The sequence below is a fragment of the Malus sylvestris genome, chromosome 9 (genome assembly GCF_916048215.2).
Source record: "Malus sylvestris chromosome 9, drMalSylv7.2, whole genome shotgun sequence".
Taxonomy (NCBI): Eukaryota; Viridiplantae; Streptophyta; class Magnoliopsida; order Rosales; family Rosaceae; genus Malus; species Malus sylvestris.
In genome coordinates, this window is record NC_062268.1 from 19,169,813 (window position 1) to 19,191,812 (window position 22,000).

General features: G+C 37.3%; 1 protein-coding gene across 2 annotated transcripts; it reads left to right on the forward strand.

The window, feature by feature from the left end:
- The first annotated feature begins 3,982 nt into the window (after window positions 1-3,982).
- LOC126634423 (calmodulin-interacting protein 111) lies at window positions 3,983-12,473 on the forward strand. 2 transcript variants are annotated; one of them, XM_050304939.1, is made up of 12 exons: window positions 3,983-4,500; window positions 4,605-4,763; window positions 5,177-5,240; window positions 5,925-6,015; window positions 6,534-6,738; window positions 7,618-7,825; window positions 8,679-9,157; window positions 9,515-9,941; window positions 10,119-10,199; window positions 10,416-10,606; window positions 10,687-10,871; window positions 11,755-12,473. In XM_050304939.1, exons 1-11 carry the CDS (start codon window positions 4,222-4,224, stop codon window positions 10,825-10,827), a joined length of 2,325 nt encoding a protein of 774 aa, XP_050160896.1. In that variant the 5' UTR covers window positions 3,983-4,221; the 3' UTR covers window positions 10,828-10,871; window positions 11,755-12,473. The 2 variants fall into 2 exon arrangements, with proteins under 2 accessions (XP_050160896.1, XP_050160895.1); XM_050304938.1 differs by having other exon boundaries at window positions 5,177-6,015.
- Window positions 12,474-22,000: the final 9,527 nt, after the last annotated feature.

Here is a 22,000-nt window from a genome sequence, read left to right on the forward strand (position 1 = left end):
AACATGTGAACTATGCTAACCATGTTGATGAGACTCCTACTATGTTTTTTGCATGTAATGTTGCTATTGGTGGACATTGACAGAAGTGTAGGTGCTAAGGTTGAAATGGGTACAAGACATTTTGTAGATGTTGGAAAAGGTAATCTTGTGATTGAAAGTAAGCTAGGCAAAAGATATATATAAAAAAGTAATGTTTATGTTTGGTTTGAAAGAAAATTTGCTAAGTATGGAACAAATGATGGAGTATGGATATTTTCTTAACTTTGGAGGCAATAAGGTGGACATTTATGATGATTGTACCTTCTCCAACTTGATTGTTAAGGTTCCCATGAAAGTAAACATAAAGTTTCTGTTGAAGTTACAACCAGGAATGTAAATTGCAATGAGAGCCAAGTGTGTTAATCTGCAATGATTTGACATAGAAGACCGTCATCTGAATGTAAAGCCTTTAAGCAACTTTAGGAACAAGAAATGGTGGTTGGAATGTTAGGGTTGAAAGTGACAAAATCTATCTGTGAAGGTTGTGCACTTGACAATGCATTTCAAAGAGAAGCAACCTGGAGAACTTCATTTCTACTTGAATTGATTCACTCAGATATATGTGGTCCAACCTTCTACTAGGGTTGGGAATAAGTATTTTATTACTTTTATAGATGATTGTACTAGGATGTGCTGAGTTTACTTTCTAAGAAATAAATCTGAGACATTTAGCGTGTTTAAGAAGTTCAACGCAACAGTGGAACTACGAAGTGGTTACAAACTGAAGAAATTAAAAAGTGATAAGGATGAGAATACACCTTATTGGAGTCTACTTAGTTCTATGAAAATCTAGGACTAAAATGACAGCTTACTGTGGCATACTCACTACAACATAATAGGATGGTTGAAAGGAAAAATAGAACTACTATTGAGATGGCAAAGTGTACGATGATTATGAAAAATATCCCTTTAGATTTTTTTCGGCAGAAGCAGGTAATATTGCAGTGTATATTCTCAATAGATGTCTTACTAAATCTTTGGATAGAAAAACTCCATTTGAAGCGTATAGTGGAAGAAAACCTAGAATCAGGCATCTAAAAAGTGTTTGGATCCTTGTGTATGCTCATGCTTCTAATAAGTTGAGACATAAACTTCATAAAACCAGCTCTAAATGTATATTTCTTGCATATGGAACTTGTGAAAATGGCTATAGGCTCTACAACTTGGAAATTGAGAAAATGATTATTTCCAGTGATGTGATTTTCATGAAAGTGCTTGTTGAGATTAGAAGTCAAAGACTGAGAGAACTATGATTGTACCTATTGCTTATAATACATGAGTAGTACATGAAGATGAATGGAGTACAACTGAGATTGAAGAAAGAAATGGTGAACTGCTATTTGCAGAATTGTCACATGATCAAAATGATTAAGTCTTTACTTTTTCTGCAAGTCATGATAGTCAAAATGCTATCATAGGTCCACATGAGTATGATCAATCTTCTTAAGTTTAAAAGTTTAAGTGATGTGTATGAGAGGTGCAATCTATGTGTAATTGAACTTGAGTGTTTTGAAGAAGCATCAAAGGATGAGTATGGTAAAAGGCAATGAATGCTGAGATTGAAATGATAGAAAAGAACTGTACCTGGGAAATGGTTGATAGACCATTTGAAAAACCCGTTATCGGTGTCGTCTATTTGAAAAACTGACATTGGTGTCAAATGGGTCTATAAGACTAAACTTAATCTAGATGGCTCTGTGTAAAAGAATAAAGCAAGATTGATGGCTAAGGCTGTGCTTAAAAGTTTGGGGTAGATTTTAATGAGACATTTGCACCAGTGGCAAGATTGGATACCATTAGATCTTTAATTGCCTTGGCAACTAAAAAAGAATGAAAATTGTTCCAAATATCAAGTCTGCATTTCTGAATGGTGTTTTACATGAAGATGTGTACGTTGAACAACCTCTGGGCTTTGTAATCAAATGTCAAGAAGATAAGGTTTACAAATTAAGGAAAGCTCTATATGAGTTGAAGCAAGCTCTAGGATGAGATTGATGCCTATTTTAATGTATGGTTTCCAAAAGAGCCTAAATGAAGACACACTATACATTAAGTCAACTGATGCAGGTATTTTCATTGTCTCTTTGTATGTGTATGACATAATTTACACTGATAGTTCAAATGTCATGATTAAGGAGTTCCAAATGGAAATGATGAAACAACGTGAGATGAATGACTTAGGACTTCTGCATCATTTTCTTGGTTTAGGAGTAATACAAACTAAGAATAACATACTTATTCTTTAGAAAAAGTACGCCAAGACACTGTTAGAAAATTTTGGGCTAAAGGATTGCATATCAGTTGGTACACCACTTGCAGTAAATGAAAAAAATATGCAAATCTGATGGTAGTGAGAATGCTGATGAAGGTTTATATAGGAAGATTGTTGGTAGTTTGTTGTATTTAACTACTACAAGACCTGATGTGAAGTTTGACGGGAAGACGGAGGCCCCAAGGAAAATGAAGAGAAGCTGCCATGCTTTTTTGGCTTCTGGGTTTTGACGGGAGGTTTGATTTGAAGAGGGAAGAAGAAATAGAGAATTGGTGGTTGTCGGATAGAGAGGAGGAATGAGGGATGGTGAAGGAGAAGGAAAGGGAAAGCAGTGAGTCCGTATCCCAATGCTCACTTTTTTAATTTTTTTTTAATATCTATGTGGGTTCAAGATTGATATGTGGCGCTCAGTCATTGTCTATGTGGTCGCCACGTCATAAGTTAATAGTTGTGTTAACATATAACTCAACAGATGTACGAAAGTGTCACGGAATTATCACTTTAAGTCACTGTTCTAAAAATCCTTGGCACCGTCTAGGCCCTGCCTAGGCGCTAGGCGGTTGGCCACTGCCCCAATTAATGCCTATACGTTTGAAAATTTAGAAATGGCGCCTAAACCTTCTGAGGTGCCCACCTAAACTCCCTAGGCAACCCTCCTAGCCAGCCCAGACACGCCTAAACACCCGCCTAGGTTGCGACTCACTTAGACAGAAAATAGATAACTATCATTTTGCAGTTTTTTTAATAAATTGTAAGAAACTTGTTGAATACTAAAATGAAGACAAATTATATGCTTGTTCCCCATGTTTTCATTATGTTTCAATATTTCATAATACATATGTCATTCTATTTTGTAATTTATGATGTAATTATATTTATTTTAAATATAAACAAACACTTATTTACATGAAATATTTTGTGCAAAAAAACGTGGACCGTTGATCTATGAATCAGACGGTCCATTTTAAAAGTCAAATTTAAAATTTTTTTACCATTGGAAATCCAACGGTCTACAAAAACTAGCTGTTAGAAATCCAACGACACTGAGGAGGGCCACGTAGCTCTAATCTGGGTGAACACAAGTGGGCTGACAAGCGGGCTTCGCCGCCTGTACCCTTGTCTCCCAATCGCGAGTGTGCTGCACGCCCCAGCAAATAGGCCGGCCTCTGGGTCTGTCCGAAATGGGCCGGTCTGTTGCCTGGCTTGGGTTGGGTGCCAGGCTGTTTTGTGGGCTGGAGCAGATTGACAGGGTGCTGGGTAATTTTGTGTCCGGTGGAACTGCTCTGAGAATTACCCTTTTTTTGTTGCACTATATCATATTCTTTTAGATAAAGGTATAAGTATGTCAATGCAGATGTCTAATTAGCTGTTAGATCAAATCTTAGCAGCTAATATTTAAACTTTTTTTGCCACTCAGTAGTACGGTCTGGTAGTATTCCTCACTTGGAAGAGAGAGGTTTTAGGTTCGAATCTCGTGGATGGAAAATTCGATACCAAATTAGGTTGCCCATTATGTGGCTTAGCCAAACACTTCCCTTAGTGTAAAAATATCAATGTATTAAAAAAAAATATATATATTTTTAAACTTTTTTTTTTTGGAGATATATTTAAACTTTTTTTGGACGAAACTATTATTTAAACTTAGCTTAAGTTACAACCGGGTATTTTCAACCTAGTAAAAAAGTTAGAACCCGACAATATCAGTTCCCTTTCCCCCCTGTTCTCCCTCTGCCGCCAACCCAGTTGAAGGTTTTGACTCTCTACCGCCACGCCAACCACTCGTATTCTTGCTGCCAAGTGAACTTCCGGCCGTCGGGATCATTTGAACTCGAAAGACCCATACTCTTTTGACACCGTCTCCCGAACAACAATCAACCTTGTTAGTATTGTACTGTATCCACTATCTGCAGATGCCTTCTGCAAAAGGAAAGAAGCATTCGAAGACCCAATCGAGGCTATCGAATTCTTCCGACAACTTCTCGTCAAATGGGTCGCTTGATTTCGGAGAAACAGAAGAGGGTTTTGCGAGCTCCATCGAACAAGCTTCGATCAAATACCCATCTCTGATTGCTAAGTCTGCTTTCGTTGCCCGAGTCGCCGACGTTCAGGACGACCCCAAAAGCTGCAAAATTTGGCTCTCAGAGCCTTCCATGGTCGCCTCTTCCTTCACTCCTGGCTCCATTGTTTCGGTAAAGTTTTCGCCTTTTCGTTTGGCAAAGCAATTCAAACGAGTGTTTTTTTGTTTTGTATTTGGGCTTAATTTTCGGTGTTTCGGCATTGGTTTGATTGTCAGGTGTCGCTTCCGAGCTCGAAGAGTAGATATTCAGATGGGTTTCCTCTCTGTTCATTAGCAGATGAATGTGCTAGAACTTTTGGGATTGGTTCTTGTGGGCAGTTGGCTAATGAAGCAGGAAACTACTTTGCTCTTGCTACAATTTTTCCTTCTTCTAAGGTTTGAATAACAACTGGGTTACTCTTTTTCCTCCTTTTCTTTCTATGATGTGGAACCGTATTTGATATGGTGATTGTGAAAAACGGGTTCAAGAAAAAGAATATGTTTAGGAGATGCATTACTATGCAATACAGTGTAAATCATATGACACTAGTATGTGTCTAAATTCTTGACGGTAAATACCTAACTACTAATCTCCCCAAGGGTGTTTCCAAACTATGGTGATTTTCTAGTTTGAACTATAATGTTGAATTTTGAAAATGGCATCATGTAGTTAGGGTCAGAAAAAATTGAAAAATTATCGAATTAGTTTGGTACAATTTGTTATGGAAACCTTTGTTGGTTAGTTGATATGTTTTCCTGCCTTTGGGAATCCGAAGTTAGGAATTATAGTGGCTCATGTTTTATCTCAGGTTACGAAGAATGAAGTGCTATTGTCTTCAAATCTTTCAAATACAATTGGTTGTCCTCCATCAGGTAGGGTAATATTCATCCACTCTGTACAAAATCAGTTTGGAGTTGGTCTTCTGGGTAAGACAGGAAAACCACATAGCACCGGAGTTGATTGCCTCTCAGTATACGACTGCAAGGAGTTAGTTTTGGAGATTGTTCCTTCTAATAATAGATTAACCATGAACAATACCTCTGTCAACATTTCCGCTGAAAAATCTTACCATTATTCTGAAAAGGGAATGGCTGCATCTCCTAAGACACCATTGAATCGATCAAAGCTAAGTGTGTCTAGTACTAGTCCAGTAACTTCACCTCGATGTGAGTCAGTAGCAGGTGTAACCATTCCCAATGTGCCATCTGTTAATTCTTTTGATGTTGAAGAGGTTTTAGGGGATGACAGTACCAAAAGACTTCTGCAGACATGTGCTACTACATGGTTGTATTCTCGCTGTCTACTTTGTGGAAATTTTGTCACCATCCCAATGCTCTCACAACTTTGTTTACTCCGAGTGATTGGTGCTAAAAGTTTGTCAAACTTTGATGCTAAGGATTTGCTAAATGAGGCTTCTAAAGTAGTGGGCTATGAAAATGATGCTTTTCTAGTCAAGCGAGAAACAAAATTATCTTTCCATTTGCCATCAAACCAAGCATCTAAAACTCCACAGAGAAGAAATCTATCCAAATGTAATGATCCTGCCGCTAATACAGGAGATAACATTTCAAGATTGGGGGGTCTTTCTAAAGAATATGCAGTTTTGAAGGACATCATATTTTCCTCCTCTATGGACACTTTGTCAAGGTATGTCATATGACATGTTATTTGTTTCTTAATATTTTTACTGAAGTTTTTGTGTGATGCTAAACTTTTGAGGTTTTCACACATTATTTGTTTCTTTCTTGTTTAATTTAAATACTTATGGTTGTGGCGTGGGGGGGGGGGGTATATACTTTTGATATAAAGGCTATTAACATGTTCAAGGTAATTATAAGATTGTACTAACCAGTTAATGGTGTGCTCCCCCATTCATAAAGAAATCTTTTTAAGATAACCTGTCAATCTAAGTGGAATCTGTCAGCCACCAGTGATAAAATTTCTAACTACTAAGGTATTAGAATATCCTATGATGTATATATCGAATGATTCGGATGTAGGAAATATATCTGAACAATGGAAAATATAAGAAATGTAATTGTTGTCTTCCACGAGCTAACCAATTTATGTTCATTTGATGAAACATCTGGTTTTGGCGTGTTCATAAGTTATAACCAGTCTTTTTTAGTACATTTATTTATGCATATATATTTTTTTTTAATTAGTCTTGGTTTACGAACTACAAAGGGAGTGCTTCTTCATGGTCCTCCTGGTACGGGAAAGACTTCTTTGGCTCGATTATGTGCCTGTGATGCTGGCATTAACTTTTTCTCTGTCAATGGACCTGAACTTGTGAGTCAATACTATGGAGAAAGCGAGAAAGCTTTGCGAAAAGTTTTCGAATCAGCTAGCCAAGCTGCACCTTCTGTGGTTAGGTTTCGTCTCTGTTTCAGTTTTCATGCCTTGTATTTTAAGGGTCCATTATTATTTTCTGGTTAGAACTTATTTAAAGTTTTAAATGATGCAAACATACAAATAAAATTATGCACTGTCATTCAACTGTTTAATTCTTTATCTTGTGGCATTTGTCACTGAAAATTGTATGCTTCTTATTAAATTAGGAATCTAAAGTGATTTAATATTGTTGATTACTTTTGTATATTAAAACCTAACACGCACTTACAGACTCTCTTATGTGCAACTTTCAAATAGCATGGAGTCAAATGCCATCTTATGCTTGTAGAATGTAACTAAATACTGGAAAAGGTGCTCTCCTAGAATTATACCAAATATCTATGATTTTACAGCAGACAAGGGCTTGATTTCTATAAAGAATTATCACCGAAGCTTTAACTTTGAGGAATTTTGCTAAGCCATAAATCAGCTGAATACTTAACAAAGAATTATTGAACTTAGAAGGTTTTGTTTAATAAATAAGGTATGCAAGCAAGAATCCCTTTTGTAGACTTACTTTGGAATTTAGGGAAGTATCCTTTTTCTGTTATTTTGTCAGATTGGAAAGCTTCTGTTTTGTAGCTCGTTGGAATTCTTTTTGCTTGATGGTTTCCCCTAGGATTGAGGTGTTGCTCCAGATTTATGTTCAGTTTATTTTAGAAGTGGATTCCTTGTTCACGTATCTTGTACTGTTTAAGATCTTTAGTGAAGAGTTGTGGTTTTATAGGTACATACTTATATAAGCAGGAATGGGGTTTAATAAATTTGATTATGCTACCACGATTTTGCCTTTGTGAAATTAGTTATTTCAATACACATATCTATACTGTCTTCTCTAATTAGTTCTTTCCATAGGTATTCATTGATGAGCTGGATGCTATCGCACCTGCAAGGAAAGAAGGAGGTGAAGAGCTATCTCAAAGAATGGTTGCTACACTGTTGAATTTGATGGATGGTGTAAGTAGAACAGAAGGCGTACTTGTAATTGCTGCTACCAACAGGCCTGATAGCATTGAGCCTGCACTCAGACGACCTGGAAGACTTGACAGGGAAATTGAAATAGGTAATGTGAAGTTTTTTGTAGTGTTGATTGTATTTTGTCATATATAAAACCTTTTTAAATAATTCCGGAGTTATACTAGTAAGAAAACCATAGGTATCCATCTAATATGTTGGTCTGTTAGAGGTTTGACAAACTGATGGGAATTCTGGTTGTCTTCATACTTGTTTTAGGCTCAGGTGCAAATGTCATAATTAACTTCCTTGGGTTTGATTTTAGATTGCCTAAATAGATTGTTCACATTGGACCTTTAATTTTTTCCCTATTGATTTGAGACTGCTTAAAGTTGAATAATGTTCTCGAATAATGTCTAAATAATTATTTAAATGGAGAAAGACATCCACACCCTACACAGGGTTTGTGGATCTAGATAAAAAAAATGAATTTTCATTAAATATTTTTGTATACCAATGGATTCAACACACAAGCTCTTAGACCAAACCTACACTAAAATCTTTAAGCAAGAAATATACAAATACAAGGCTACTCAAAAGGGGATTCCCCCTTCTGTGCCCATTTTCTCTTCCCTTTTGCCGTGACCATTTAAAACCTAATTATATCTGGACAAAAATAGTTTTGTGATATAAATAAAAAAGAAATGAAACTGCTCGCTTAAACAACAAAGCTTCCCTATGAACTACTTGACCTGCTCCCACTACCCACAAAGTATCTCACAGCCCTTATCTTGTAATATTGATACAATCTATATTTAATTATAATTGGTTTCTAACTTTCTAGTTTGTAATAACCTGCTTATAGTAGAAGAGCAATCCACACAGGCCTATGAGAAAGGTAGTTAGTACAAATACCAGAACAACATGTAATTATTATTTTTGTTTTGAAAATTGACATTCAGGTGTGCCATCTCCCAATCAACGTTTGGAGATACTTCATTCTCTTATCGGCGAAATGGAGCAATCCCTTTCATATGAGCAAGTTCAACATCTTGCTATTGCTACACATGGTTTCGTCGGTGCTGATCTGGCTGCCCTTTGTAATGAAGCAGCCTTCAATTGTCTTAGACGTTATGTCAAATTGAAATACTCTGATGATTGTTTGCACCAAACATCTATTGCTGATGAAGATTGTTCTAAAGGTCTAAATGTACCTGGTTTCTCAAAATATACGACAGACATAACGATGGATTACTCAGATTCCAGATCTTCATCTGTCTCACATTTGGATTTTTCTTTAGAGACATCCTTGCATTTAAAGGGAACAAATGGAGATGGTGATAAATTTCTGAATGACATTGAAGGAGAATGTGTCTTGAAAGTGACTTTTGAAGATTTTGAAAAGGCCAGGATGAAAGTGAGGCCCAGTGCCATGCGGGAGGTAAGTTTAATACTTCCACATTTCCAGGCAGTCATTTATGTTTAGTATATGTTGTGTATCAAGCTCCAGTATGCCTAAATCATCTTAATTAAATTAGGTTCTTCTTTCTCTTTATGAGGCCATCTTAGAATGCAAGACCAGATAGCAAATGGCTTGCTTTTAGTACAAATTATTGAATCCAACCGCTGTTAAAGAACTGAAAGTACATACAAGCTATTTACTGTCTCTAGAATACCGTCTTGAGTTCAAATGTTTCACTGTTATTATTATTTAATCATATCATGTGCCATATTTTTGACGTATTAATTTCACTCATGTAACTACTCATACTTCTAATCTGTTCCTTTAAACTTCTAGGTAATACTTGAAGTTCCGAAAGTTAATTGGGAAGATGTTGGTGGTCAAAGGGAGGTAAAAAATCAGTTAATGGAAGCCGTAATATGGCCTCAAAAACACTGGGAAGCATTCAAGCGTATCGGGACTCAGCCCCCGACAGGGGTCCTGATGTTTGGTCCTCCTGGATGCAGCAAAACCCTTATGGCTCGTGCTGTAGCATCTGAGGCAGGGCTAAATTTCCTTGCTGTGAAGGGTCCAGAACTTTTTAGCAAATGGGTTGGTGAATCTGAGAAGGCTGTGAAATCCCTGTTTGCGAAAGCAAGGGCTAATGCTCCAGCAATCATATTCTTCGATGAAATTGACGGGCTTGCTGCCATTCGTGGGAAGGAAAGTGATGGAGTTTCAGTTTCGGATAGGGTTATGAGTCAGCTGCTTGTTGAATTGGATGGTTGGTAACAACTCTACATTACTCGATCCACAATTATAAGCTTTTTCTCTTTTTTGTTTGTAAGGCTTTTTTTTCTTTTTATACAATATGTATAATCTTTATTAGCCAGGATTCAAACTTAAGCAATCATCATTTTTGCTATTGAATCTCTGACTTGATCTATACTGTTAAAATTAGGTTTACATGAAAGAGTTAATGTAACTGTCATTGCTGCTACAAATAGGCCGGACAAGATTGATAGTGCCCTTCTGAGGCCAGGTTCTACATCTCTCTCCTCTTTCTACTTCTCCTTCTCCCTCTCCAGCACAAACACATACAAATACACATTTTCTGTATACACGTTCACCCACCTCATGGGTAGCAGGTGCATTCCCGTAACATGTTACAGACAAGATGGTTGAGTTTTTTTAAGTGTCTTTCTTTTCCTCCAAAAACTTGAAAATTTCCCTGAGAATAGAATTCTTTTTTCGACAGGACGCTTTGACCGGCTGCTATATGTGGGACCTCCGGATGAGACTGATCGGGAAGAGATATTTCATATCCATCTGCGCAAGATACCATGCAGTTCTGATGTCACAATATCTGAACTTGCTCGTCTTTCAGAAGGCTGTACCGGTGCTGATATATCGTTAATCTGCCGAGAAGCAGCCGTTGCAGCTATGGAGGTTTGAATATTACTTATTTTATTGCATGAATTTTGTTTCTCTGAATCAGTTCATTAATCCATGATTATTTATTCTATCAGGAGAGCCTTGATGCCTCTGAAGTAAAAATGCAACATTTAAAAACTGCAATTAAACAAGTGAAGCCAACAGAAATTCATCTTTATCAAGAACTATCCGACAAATTTCAAAGACTTGTTCTTTCTAGCACAAAAGAGAACTAACCTATCTGGAGGGCGTGAGTGGATACAGTATGCATCCCCATATGGTAAGCCTTTCGTCTCTGGCCTACTCTGTATTTTTGTAATTTCTTATTTTGGTTGATATGCTGAAAGTCAATATGCTCTAGAACCTGTTAGTGTTATATTAAGAGTCAGACCCTGTTGAAGTTATTTTCAACTTTGGGATCAGCCTGCGATAGCACTATTCTTTTGGATGTTTTTGGAGTATTGATTAATGCAAATTCTCATTCCTACTATAAGAAAGTCCATTAGTGACCGGGGCCTATAGGACAGGAAATGAATTTGATAGTATCTGATCTTAGATTTACGATACATGTCATTCTATGTACATGACATCATGGTAGGGTGGACTGCAGTACTAATAATAATACAGAATGGTCCTTAGGGAGTCAAATTTACATGTCTGTGAGGATTGTTTCAGAAGTTGATTAACATAAATCCTAAACTGTTTTCCACTATTGTTGCTTCTATACTATTTAACCTTCTTAGTTCTTGGTTACCTCAAAATGATTTATCTGCCATTATTGGCAGAAATCCCTCGTTGAAAGTTGAATAGTCACTCCAATTAGGATGTCTTCGCTTGTATGGAGTTGAAAGATCTGTTATGTAAAAAAGAAAAAAAAAAAGGGTTTAGGACAATGTAGTTTGGTAGTTCACAGTTTGTACACTAGTAACCCAAGCTGGGTTTATTTCATCTCTTTGCATGAGGATTCTTATGTTTAATTGTTAATTTTGAAGAGTATATACTTATGTACGATATGGATCTTTGTGATGCATTCATTAACTTCTTTACCCTCTCTCCCTCTCATCTAGGATCGTGTAGTTTGTCTGCATGTTTTTCTGTGTGTGAATATATCTCCTATTGAGAAATCAACTAGCTAAGTGTTTTTCTTTACTATGTTTAAGCAGGTACAAACATCTACCCTAATGTTCCTTCAGCATTTTCTTTACTAGCATCACTCCTGGCACTCCGAGAGTAGTCGCAACTTTGATGCATCCTTAGCTCCCCAAGTATAGAAGGTTATGCCTCGTCTCTCGGGGAGGTTGAAGCCTTGGAGAATCCTTCACATCTTCCAGTCGAGTACCATAATAGGCTCCTCCGTTGAAAGAAATGTATGCATACCCATCGTTACGGAGTTGATTGTAAATTTGCAGACGAGGCTCTCATTCCTTCGTGGCCGTTATATTTGCAGTCAGTGCTCACCAGTGAACTGATAGGTTCCATCTGAATGTCTTGTGCATTCAGTTGTGCTGTGATTTGAACGCAAGGGGCATTGCGTGGAACGGGTCCTTCTGGTCTAGGATTTCTTCTGCAACCCAGGAAATCTGTCATCGTCTCTACAAAAACCATCAATTTTGGCAGTGAGTGTAGTTCTACATGGACAAAAGATTTTCTGTTTAGCTGGCTAGCATATGAACCAATGTAGAAAATAGTGATAAAAATAGAAATTTTGTGCTTTTTTATTCTAAATTTATTGGACTTCCATCATATGGTTGCTTAAGAGACTTATGGTCGTAAAGCGTTTGTAATCAAAGTGGTTAAGAGCATTAACCGAGATCTTAGAATAAAAATCGGTTTTGTATCGTACAGTACAGTATCCTTAATGGAAGAAACCGAAATTTGAGGAGTGATGGCCCAGCTTAGTGGAACTTTGATTAAGTATTGAACAACTTCACAAAACAAAACTCCAAAAAAACTATACTCCCAACAAGCACTGTATCATAATCTGCGATAGAAGTGTAAAGTGCATAATACATTGTTGGAAATTATATATATTGTTGTAGTCTTTTTTTTTTTGAGGGAAAATAGAGGGAGAGAACCCGCGGTGACGAGAAGAGAGAAGGCTTGAGGTCACGTTTTTTTCATGCCTTATGCCTTTATTTATATTAATAAGGGAGAGAAAAACTTACTCTTCAAGAAATACAAGTTGTACAAGGAAAGATCTTCTAAATCTCATAGGATTCCTATATATAATCTATTAGGATTTACACATTCACACTCTTAATGAATTTAGGACTGCAACACTTTCCCTTGAGTGCGTAAATACTCAAATAGATGGTGCATGAGGTGTTCATGTGATGATGTATAAATAGTTGATGAAGTCGTCTCCTCTAGTTGGCACAATGAGCGAATGAGAGTCTAAAAATAAATTGAAGAATGCATAAGTAGTAAAACTCACAAAACCTGACTATGGTAAAACCCAAGGTAGGATAAACCCCATAGTCTAAGTAGAAAAGTGAGAAGTAGCAATAAGTTAAAACTAAAAGCCTTTAGAACGCAAATAGAATGCACACAAGGCATGACCAAACTAGGATGGTTGCCTAGTTGAAACCTCGTCAGGTAGCAAAAATTCAGTGGGAAAATGCTCCTAATTTAAGGGGAAAATAGCATATTAAGGTCAAGTGAGTATACTTCTAGATACTCCTCTTGAGTTTGACAAAACTTCCAAATGAGAAATACAAGCATTGCAAATGAAACAATTTCCACATACCAATTCATCAGACAAGCTTCTGAAATGTTGCCTTCAGTTGTGATTTCGTATAGAGGTCGGCATGGTTGTCTTAGGTTCAGATTTTCTTGACTTCAATCTTCTTATGCTTCGTTGATCTGATGAGGGCGCAATATGATTGGTGTTGAATTTGTTGATGTATCACGTCTTGGTCTGGTTGAAACATGATGTATTGTTTCATGGATCATTATTGAAACTCAAGGATCGATGAAAACCCGCAGGTTCTTCGCATATGCTCAACAAGAACTCTTAACCATATCTCTCACATGTGGCATGTGAGGTAGGGTAAGCTGAAGAATCCCACCATTTGGGAACATGTCTTCTATGAGTTTTATAATTCCGTCAATAGGACCTATGTCGAAGAAATACCATAACTCATTAATGGTTAGGTCGAAGTCAAAGAACTTGCTCAAGTTGAAGAATCCCACCATCATGCGAATCATGTTTGGAGAACAATGGACAAGAGCGCACTTTATGGAGCAGATTACCTTTTGGAAAAAGCATGGCTTAGGAAAAGTGAACCCTAGCACGAAGTAGTAAGGATGAAACTTGATGGCTTTCTTAGTTGTCCCACGACATGTTCATGGCTGCTTCTTTACTTCACACGTCTCACGCGGACCCTAGATGGAATTGCGTGCCTGAACGTCTCAAGGAAGTCCCTAAACAGCTTGTTGGAATTAATCTTGATGTTGTTGCCTTGAAGTAGCCTACCTTACTAGAAGATCTGCCTTGATGGTAAAATGACAGAGAATACTCATCACCTTTGCAACTTGAGGGAGACATATTCAAAGAATTCCTACATTGAGGACATAAAAAAAAATATTAAAGGGGTACTTGACAAAAAAGACATAAAAAAATACATATGGAGTAGCGCGACAAGCTGCAACCCAGCTTGCTGCCCCCATGGAATAACCTGCAGCACTCTAGCGCCTCAGCTAAGTCAGCAAGAGGCCTAGGCCTCCACTTCTTTCTCTCGGACGGTGCAAAGGCCCAGCAGCAGCCAAGCCTTTTTCTCTCTTTCATCCAACAAGTCAAGCCCTTAGGCCCAACTTTTTCTCTCGCCTGCCAAGCCTAACCATGAAAAGAGGCCCAAGTCTCTCTTCCTCTCTCATAGGCTTAGCCCAGCTCACTCATGATCAGCCCTCAACCTTTATGGCTAGCCTCAGCCGTGGGCCGAGCCTTAGTTCCTCGACCTGAGCTGAGCCAACACCTAGCCCCAACTAACTAGCCGTGCCGCACCAGCTTCTCGGTTCCCTGACGAGCCGAGTCCTTTCTACAGCAGTGTGGTTCCCAGCCATGCCTACCCATGTTCTTGGCCTCTATCGAACCATTCTATCAATCCCCGAGCTGCTCCTAGTAGCACCGTGGTTCCCAGCCATGCCTACCCATGTTCTTGGCCTCTATCGAACCATTCTATCAATCCCCGAGCTGCTCCTAGTAGCACCGTGGTTCCCAGCCATGCCTACCCATGTTCTTGGCCCCTATCGAACCATTCTATCAATCCCCGAGGCTCCAGAAAAATAAAGAAGAAAGAAAATTAATTTCTTATCTTGGTGCAACACAGAAAAGAAGGGACGATGAACAACTATTTTCAAAGGGAAGCAAAGAAAAAGGCTAGGGATAAGGAATAAATTTCCTCTGGCTTTCTCTCTTTCTTATTAGGATAAAAATTGTTCTCCAAATTTTTTAAGCCCCTGCTCAAGGCAGTTTTAAATAGGTTTTGGTGGCAATTGGATTCCCTTTCCTAGAAGACTATTTCTAAGTCAAAGTAGAAGATCTACATCAAATTGGGAAATAATTCTTTGTACACCTAAAGAGTATAGGATTTCGACACCTACTACCCTTTTTTGCTTGCAGCCGAGCAGGTGTGGGGCATTGTGGCGCCAAAAATAATTTCAAAAGTGCAGAAGGCGACACAAGGACCTTTTCTCAAGAAAAACAAGATTGCCCTTGTCACGCCCTGATCCCGACATACGTCCATAATCAACACGTGACGTCACTAAATACTCGTATCTCTAACTTACCTCGCCTCCGGAATATGGCAAATTATAACTCGAGAATCGAATCGCATAGTAATTTTCCGTATACTTTATGGCCGCATCTAACCTCCTCGTTAAACTACCTACGTACCCTCATTAGGGATCAAGCCATTCGTAGTTCGTCATTTCACTTCAATCGAACATTCAACACATAAACCACTATGTCTCAACATAATACCACAATTCAATCATGTAGCACCTCAATGAACATTTAACAAAGCACAATAATAATTTTTAGTCATCTCGTCATTCATCCACCTATAAGCGTTTCAACACCATCCAATTATCACATCAATCAATAGAACTTGACAAGCATAAAATTCCTAGACTCAAGGTAACATAACAACCCACATGAAAAATCAAGATTTCCCTTCCATCCTTCATATAAATCATTATGACTCAACATGATATCTCAATTCACAACGTACATCATATTTAAGAACCGACAACGCACAAAACCATACTCTAGCCACATTAATTAACTAATATGGTCAAAATAATAACAATCATTCCCATATCTTCTAAATTCATAAACTATGAAATCATAATTGAATCGTAGAAAATCTCGAAGGAATCCCAGAGACGTACAACAGCTTTTATAATTCAATTCACAATATTCTCAAAACCATTATTCACAATGCACTAAAACGAAGGCTAGAGTGACACAGTTTAGCCAAACCTATTTCTCCGAATAATGAGATTTCGGACCACTCAACGATATCCAACCCAGGATACGATTCCAGACCATCACTCAACGGAATCATGGAGTAGAAAGGATTCCGGACCATCACTCAACAGAATTGTGAAGTAGAAGGGATTCTGAACCATCCCTCAACGGAATCCGAGTGGATACGATTCTAGACCATCACTCAACGGAATCGCAGAAGGACACCATAATGTACGATGGTTTAAAGAAATGAGACAAGCACATGCTACTTAATTTACAAAAGCTCAACCAAGGGAAATTAGGCACAATTACTAAATTTAGAACTAATCAACGAAGCGAGAAATGAAACAATATTGAAGCAACAAATCCCCATCACAATGGTTAATGGTCCACTCCTAGCCTCACATTGCATCACAACATACCAATCATACAAATCAACCCATATTTCAATTATACATGTCAAATCTCACTTTTTGAACATAAATTGATGGCTAAGTATTAAAAATAACAATTCAATAAAAAAAACATATTTATAAAACCAAGACATATCCTCACAGGATAATAATTATGAAAACATGGGTAATCATCAATATAACATATATTAAAGTCACTCACATTTCTCCACATCACACTAATCCCTATGAATTACAACGTAGTCTCCTACACCATCAACTTCCACCAACTAATATATCACACAAGCATATAAGTTCTACATAATATTTCAAATAGGATTCTAAGATCATATAGCCATAAATTTATCATACTTATCATTCACATTACTAGAAATAATTAAACATCCATATATCACCATTATCATCAATACACAAGCCAAATCATGTTTAATAAACATAAGTCTATGGCTAAATATATGAAAATCACATTTCAATAGAAATCATATTTATAAGTCCAATGCACATTTACAAATGATATTAATATAAGAAATTAAGGTAATAAACATATCACAATATTCAAGTCACTCTCCAACCAATGTAGGTCCATTAGACTTCACTTAAGTCTCCCGTAGTACTAATTTTAGTATTTGGAACGTTTCGAGACATGTTGACCAAAAGTCAACTCTTAGTCAAAGGTAGGGTCCACAATTCTACACAATTCAATCCGGAAGATCCACAAATTAGATTTCGGATCCGTAACCTTCTAAGGTCCACATTATGCTTCTAAAACAACCTACCAAAATTTCATCATGATCCGACAGTTGGATCTTCGCTAATTACAAATTCAAGTGGCGGCCAACACTTGATTTTACAAACTTAGAAATCCAATTTAGGAAGGTTTGTAAGTTGGATTCTTGATCTGTCAGTTCCAACTATCCTCAAATATTACGTTCTATAACGCATTAAAGTTTGGTGACGATCCAACGGTTGGATCGTTGATTCATATAAAGGTCAAGTGATGTATCGTAATGAAACTAAGTTCAAACAATCAAACCACATCATACATATATCAATTATGAAATCAGGGCATCTAATTGAACTTAAAAGAACATCGTTGGCCCACTAGTCAGGCCGCCGCCGCACGCGCTGCCGCGGGTGGCGGTCGGTCGCCCCGACTTACCGGAAAAATTCAACTATTTTTAAAAATTACCAAAATTTATAGAAATGAAGATCTTCATGAGTAGAGCAAGTTTTATACCTGTGGCCATGGTCTGAAATGTCGATATTATCAGCGATATTTCACCAATAATATCGTTTTTGTGAGAGAGCGATATTTTCATACTTATCCACTGAATTATCGTCAAAATATCGCGATATTTTAGGCCTGGTGCGAATCGGAAAAGAACGCCGGAGCTTCTACAGCTCCAACCAACTGTAAAAGAGCACCCTAGACTCCGATCTAGGTATCAAAATGAAACACAATACGAGATGAATGTTTTTGTAACTACCGTTTGTCGTGAAACGGTTGGAGGTGTTCGAAAAGTTCCTTGACACTTACGGCCTCGCCGGCGCTGGGTGTGCCTTCCCCCGGGTTGATCTTGTTCTAAAACCTTGTTAAAAAAACGAGATAAAACTTAGTATATCTCAACCACACAACATCCAAGATGAATTGAGGTAACTCGGGACTTACCTAACCGGAGAAGGATCAAGAGAATTGGCCGAAGAGTTCCTGGGTTCCACTGTCCTAGCTGCATCGAGAGAAAGGGAGAGAAAGACGAGGTTTAAATGATGATGATGATGCCGTTGACGGAGTACTACGAAGGGTGTGTGGTGACTGGGTGTGTGTGTGTGTTCGACGGGAAGATGAGAGAACACAGATACTCGGGGAAGAAGAGGAAAAGGAAGAGAGTGTGAAGAAGGGAAAGAGAAGAGAGAGAAAGAGAGACGAGTTAGGCTTGGACCACCCGGGGAAAAACAAACAAAGGTGGGCCCTGTGGCACACCTATTAAGACTAAAAAAATAATTTTAAAAGCAAAATAAAATGCCATCCCGTCATGATCAGGTTGCAATGATTCCATCTTTCGTGTCTCCAAGCTCATACCTTCTTCCCGGTCAGTGTACAAGTAGAAAACATACTTTATAAAAATATAAAGTCGAAAACGCATATTGACGTAAGGTCAAAAATATGTACGTAAAATACAATAACGTCAAAATAGATCAGTAATAATCTGCTATCTTTATTTTCAAACATTATGTCGACTTGACTTTGCTCAGAAGAACCAAAAAATATGCTATCTTCTTATCCACGTGAAGCCCTTGCTTTTTCACATGCATTGTAAGAGTCCAATGAACCAAAAGAACTGTTGCTTTTGATTTCGTCCCTACGTGATGCCTTTGAAATATCTTTAATCCCCCAAACTCTATATATAAATCTAAACGCTATATATATATATATATATATATATATGTATATATATGTAAATATATTATATGTATAAATCTCAAACTTTTGACGACTTTTGACCCTTCGAAAATTGAAAAACCTCTATTACACCTTTTCGTTTCTTCTTCTTTCCAGAGCCTTTTCAGAGCCTTTCGAGAGCCCTTTCAGAGCTTCAAACTGAATAAATGGATCTGCAGCTCGCGCCACTTCAAATTAAATGTTAAATACCTTCTTTCTTAGTCATTTATTCACAGACGGCAAGCTGCAAAGGATCGTCGAGGTTTTGCTGCTACGTACGACATCGAAAGTTCCAGATTTGTTACATTTGTGTAATTATTATTTATTGTTGGTCCACGCAGATTCTATTTGGCCTTTACACAAAGGGTTCCATATTTAAGGTAAGTTTACAAACTTATATTTATATTATTGTAATTTATACAACAACAAAAAAAATTGTGTGGACCCATGCATGTGATATAAGAACCAAATAATACTTGCATGTTAATTTTTTGAAGTAATTAAGTAATGTTGTATAATTATTCCCTAGGATAATTTTAATATGTTTAATGTTATTTATTATTTTATTATCAAATTGGATTATTATTCATTAATATTAGGTTTTATTATTCCATATTATATTTATAATTACTTAAATTCTTACAATCATTTTCTTTACTTCTTATTTAATTCTTTTGTAGAATAACTTTATTATTTAGGTTCTCTTATATAATTAGAAGGAAAAGAAAACACATGGAATGGAAAATATTCGAGCTGGGCTACGAGGAGAAGTCATTGGCCAAGCGGTTGACAGTGATGATGATGACGATGAGGACGAATGTGATGATGACATGGGACCTGAAGAACGACGCAATTTCAAACAAGCATTACGTGCCTCCAAACAGTCAACATGGGAAAGAGAACACCTTCATAAAATTCCTAATAGAGCACAAGGTTCCGGGACAAGTGGTGGTGCACAAATGAGACGGGGAGCAAGTGTTAGAGAATCACAACCAACACCATCAGTAGCCCCAGGTTTAAATAAGTCATCCAAAGCACGTCAAAAGAGTGTTCGGAGTTATTTCACTGGAGGTAATGTGAAGGAGGGAATGGGGCGTCTAATTAGCAAGTTCTTTATCTATGAAAATGTCCCTGATGAGAAGGCATCATCACATCATTTCAAAAATATGGTATTGGGATGTCAATAGGCCAGTGTTGGAGTACAACCTCCCACTCCCTATGAGGTAAGAAACAAATATTTGGAAATGGAGTATAAAGACATTGGCGAGTATGTTAACAAGTTGAGGTCAAAGTGGGAAACTAATGGTTGCACAATCATGTGTGACGGATGGACTAACCCGACCAGATTGTTTATCATAAACTTCATGGTATACTCCAAGGGAAAGGCAATTTTTTTGAAGTCCGTTGATGATTCAGACCATATAAAGAACTACAAGTATATTTACAAATTATTGAGGGATGTAATCATGAAGGTGGGAGAGCATAGTGTTGTCCAAGTCGTGACCGACAATGGTTCTGCATTTGTCAAAGCTGGAAAAAAGTTAATGAAGTATCATAATGTGTTTTGGACATCATGTGCAGCACATTGTATTGATCTCATGTTTGAGGCAATGGGGAAAGGAGAGAATATTGCTACTATCGTAAAAAGAGCTAGAACGATCACAAATTATATTTACAATCACGGTTGGTTGTTAGCAAAGATGCGTGAATTTTGCAAAGGAGAAATTATTCGTCCAACTACCACTCGATTCGCCACCAACTATATTGCATTAGACAGCCTACTTAAGAAGAAAGTAGGGTTGAAGCAACTATTCACTAGTGATGATTGGGCCAACCACAATTTTAGCCGCTCAAATGCAGGTCTTATGGTGGAAAGCATAGTGCTTGATCATGCTTTTTGGACTCAATCAAAACATGTGTGCCAAGTGTTTGAACCTTCTTACAAAGTTTTACAGATTGTTGACACATAAGTATATCCTACTATGGGGGCATTATATGAGTTGATGCGTGTAGTGAAGGATGACTTGGAAAGAAAACATGGTGCAAGGTGGGTCATAAAGATAATTGATGACCGATGGTATAAAACATTATACCATGATTTGCATGCAGCAGGTATAAATTATGTCATAATTTGCATTTCATTTCTTTAGTTGCATAAGTATTATTTCTCTAATTAGAGTATGTGTTTCTTTGAACAACATATTATTTGAATCCTCGATACCAATACAGACTCGGTGTTGGAGATGATGGTACCCTTATACGTGCTGTACATAATGTATACTCTAAATTAGACCCTGCATCACCAGCAGTTGGCCAATTTTGAAATGAGGTACACAATTACTTAAATTATAATAATTACATTGTTGGATTAAATTAACATGATTGATTGAATTAAGCTAGCATGGTTTAAAGATGCAAGAAGAAATTTTGGAGAACCAACATTAGTTGCTGCTTGAACAAAAATGTCTCCTAGTGAGTGTAAACATATTTCACTATCAGTTTATAATAGAATTTGTTGGAGTTATTAGGCTTATCAACATTGTTTTTCATTATAGCTGAATGGTGGATCATGTATGAGACTGATGCACCAACTGTGAGAAAGTTAGCAATCAAAGTATTATCACAAACAGCTTCCTCATCTGTTTGTGAAAGAAATTGGAGTACATTTGCACTCATACACACAAAGCAAAGAAATAGGTTGGCTCATAGTTGGTTGGAAAAATTAGTTTAATGCTACTACAACATAAATCTTCAAATTCGAGATAAGGAAGCAGAAATAGATCATGTCGACCGTGGTGACCCACTAGATGTATTTGATATTGTTGGTGAAGATGATGATACAGAGGGTAACCAACTTTATCAATGGATTAAACCTCTTTATTTAGATGATGATGAAGACAACCCAGCTCTCAGAGTTGCTTAAGAAGCACGTAATGAAGGGATAAATGTAGAAAGAGTATTAGAGGAGGAGGTGGGATCTAGCAGCGCTGACTTTTTGGAAGAACTTTTGCGCCCAAGACTAAGAAACATTGGAATTCCATTTTCTTCCAATCTTACACAACCACAAGATCATGTTGATACTAATG

Excerpts from the sequence above, each read along its gene's own strand:
- LOC126634423 (XM_050304938.1), top strand. The coding sequence starts at position 4,222 with ATGCCTTCTGCAAAAGGAAAGAAGCATTCGAAGACCCAATCGAGGCTA. Across the intron at positions 4,764-5,176 it reads CAATTTTTCCTTCTTCTAAG|GTTACGAAGAATGAAGTGCT; the intron begins GTTTGAATAACA and ends GTTTTATCTCAG. Across the intron at positions 6,739-7,617 it reads GCCAAGCTGCACCTTCTGTG|GTATTCATTGATGAGCTGGA; the intron begins GTTAGGTTTCGT and ends TTCTTTCCATAG.